Source organism: Tupaia chinensis, unplaced genomic scaffold, assembly GCF_000334495.1.
Source record: "Tupaia chinensis unplaced genomic scaffold, TupChi_1.0 Scaffold147608_1, whole genome shotgun sequence".
Lineage (NCBI taxonomy): Eukaryota > Metazoa > Chordata > Mammalia > Scandentia > Tupaiidae > Tupaia > Tupaia belangeri.
In genome coordinates, this window is record NW_006207460.1 from 1,282,981 (window position 1) to 1,286,080 (window position 3,100).

General features: G+C 58.5%; 1 protein-coding gene across 1 annotated transcript in view; it reads right to left on the bottom strand.

The window, feature by feature from the left end:
- Nucleotides 1–792: 792 nt before the first annotated feature.
- The window catches only part of LOC102502830 (nucleotide exchange factor SIL1), a 5,965-nt gene continuing 3,657 nt past the window's right edge, over nt 793–3,100 (bottom strand). The window contains exon 6 of the mRNA XM_027768843.1: nt 793–1,317. Within this exon, the coding sequence (XP_027624644.1) occupies nt 961–1,317 (357 nt within the window). The 3' untranslated portion in view covers nt 793–960. The remainder of the gene's footprint in view (nt 1,318–3,100) is intronic.

The following is a 3,100-nucleotide window of genomic DNA, read 5'->3' on the forward strand; positions in this document are numbered from 1 at the left end:
CTCGGGGGGGGGGGCCCGGCCCTTGCCGGCCCCGGCTCCCCCCGCCTCTGAGGCCTCCTCTCGAGCTTGGCCCAGCTCCTACTTGGACACAGGATAGGGGCAAGGGCACAGGGAGGCCCTGCCCTGTCAGGAGGGCTGAGGAGGGCTGGGCAGGCCTGGGCTGCTGGGGCTCCCACTGCCTTTTTTGAAAGCATTCTTCTCCCAAAGTGAGGCCCACACCCCACAGCCTCCATAGTCCAGCAAGCGACCCCAGGGGCCTTCCACCATCGAGGCCCCAAGCACCAATGCCCCACAGCTGCCTTGCCCATCAGCTGCCTGGGCCAACACAGCCTCCCTCTGTATTGAGATGCCCTTGGGTTTCTGCCAGTGCCAGTGGCCTGGAAGCTGTTCCTTGGGCCCGGGTAGAAGGGGCCGTGAGATAATCCCCCAGCTTTTCCCTCCTGGCGGGTCAGAGAACGAGCTTGGCCCAGGCACGGGTGCAGTGTTTTATGCAGGTTCTCTGTCATTTGACAGCATTCTCTTCGACAGATGGAACAGGAAATAAACAGAGAAGGTAGGAGATTGCCCCATGTCGCAGCACTACTGCTTGGTAAAGGGAGACAGGTTTCCAATTCAGAGCCCAGCCCCCAGCCCCCACCCCCAAGCCTGTCACTGGATGCCTTGTGGGCAGGGTACCCTAGGACAGAATACCTAGCCTGTCACCAGGGCCTCACCAAAGACTATCCAAACCACCCAGTCCCAGCCCCCAGCCACGGGGCTGTGCCCAGACTGCACAGACACGCAGAGAGCAAATGGCCTTCATGTCTTTGTTTAATGGCCAGTTCGGTGCCACCCAGATAATGCCAGGCCCCAGTCAGGAAGTGTCTCCTCCTGCCTGATGTCCCCTGAAGAGCCCACCCAAGCTGGTGCCCTCTGCCTCAGCAGCAGCGTCCCAGTCAGTCCTGGTGTAGGCGGACAGCCTCATCTCAGCTCCTTCAGCAAGCTGTTGATAGAGCCCAGCAGCTCCCGGAAGTAGCCTTCGTCTTCACCAGCCTGTAGCTCCAGGGTGGCCAGTGCCTGGTACTCAGCCTGCAGGTTGGTCAGCACCTTGCTGAGCTGTGGGTCCTGACGGTAGTGGTCCCGGCAGGTGGCCAAAAGGGCACCCAGAGTCTGCAGCACCTTTTCACGGGCATCATGCTCAGGCAGCGACAGGAGGTGGGCTGTGATCTCGCACCAGCCCTGCTCCCGCAGGCCTGGCAGGAGGTGCACCTGGCGATACTGCTGCAGCTTCTCTGGGGTCGTATCCTGGGTCAGCTCGGCCTCCTGTTCAGCAAACATCTGCCCCAGTGGGAGAGAAAATACAGAGGGCAGTCAGCGCTACCTTTCAGACATGAAGGCTGACCCTGGGGGGATCCCCATCCCCTTGGGGCTCCATTACCTCATGGGAGAAGGCCAATGGACTGATGGCATCACACATGCAACCCCACCCATCTGTAAGTCTTTCCACCTGGTGGTCCATCCATCCACCCACACATCAAAACACCTGTGCACTATGTAAGGTGCAGGAGACCAAGATGGAGACCTGGTCCCTGCTCTGACTGGGCCCAGGGTCTGGCAAGAGAATAAAAGTTAACACTGAGTAATTGCTAAAAAGTACCAGGAGCTCAATCTAATAGTGTAATGTGGGGGCAGCCACGCTGGGTTCAAATCCTGCTTCCCCACTGGCTAGCTGAATGACGGGCTGGCACTCAGCCTCCCTAAGACCCCATGTGTCATCTCTAAGTGGGACTGCGGAGACCCTCCAGGACTGTCGGGAGGACTCAAGGGCGTAATGACTGCAGCCCGTGCCCAGCACACGGCACACACTCGACAAATGTGAGCTCCCACAGCGAGTGTTCTTACAGCACATCCACCTCCACACGCATTAGTGAGTTCAGCATCCTCATGGTGTCTTCTCTAGCTCCCACTACCAGTCACACTCCCCATCACCCCGTCTCCGCATCCCCTTCACTCAGATCACAGTGCCCCTGGGCCTGTCTGTCCTGATCACAGGCCTCCTCGCCTCCCGTGCTCTGGGTGATGCTCTGATAAATGACGGTGTGAAGGCGCCAGGAGGGCAGGGATGTGGACTCTCCCTAGTACCTGGCACAGCATAGACAGGGCAAACACCCAGTGACACATGTGGAAGGAGCCTGTGGGCAAGCCTCGGGACACACCAGAGGACATGGCATCACGCCTCTGTAGGGGTCCAGATGTCAGGACACAGTCTCTTAGTACAGGCCCTGTCACAGGTCAAGGCACAGAGGAGGAATTGCCTGGGGCTGGCAGAACATGGAAGGGACATGCCAGGGACCCCAGCAAACTGAGGGTGGGTCCACACTCTCCATGGGAAAATACAATTCAGCTACTGGCTCCATTGCCAAGGCCTTGAGGTGCAAGGACCCCGCGGGCAAGCTGACAAACCCAGTGGGGCTACTTCTTCACTCTTCCTTAGGTACCACAGGGACGGAGAAACCCTGACTGCCTCAGCCACAGAGTATGGTCTGTCCTAAAGCTCTCTGGCTGAAACTCCCCTGTCCTTCTCCCTAGGGGAGGACGGTCACTTGTGTGCTGTTTGCAGAGTCGCCAGTCCCTCCCAATCATGACAGCACTCCAAGCCTCCACAGCCAGGCTCCTGCAGCCACAGGCTTCAGGATAGACAGCCTTGGTGAGACCACTAAGGCCCATGCCTAGCCCTGAGGCACCAGGGCTGGGAGCAGCAGAGACACACTCAAGTCACCCGAAGTGAGGAAAGAGATCATTTCTCTTAGGAAATGCCATGCCAATGTACATGTCCTTCTCCAGGCTTGCTGGCCCACGCTCAGGATGTCAGCCATGCCTGGGCCTTATTAATTGGATCTGAGCACCACATGGCTGCCTGCTGTTCTGAGAAACTGGGTTTCTGAAGCTTGGACCAAGAACCTAACAGACTGAGAGACAAGATGGGGAGAGAAAAGTGGACCGGGGCTGAGGGGAGTGAAGGACAGAGTGGTAGCCATAGACAAGCCTGACCCTCTGCCCAAAAATGCAGGCCTTGGCAAGGCACAGAGCAGGCCAAGGAGCAGCAAGGAAGGGTGGGCCC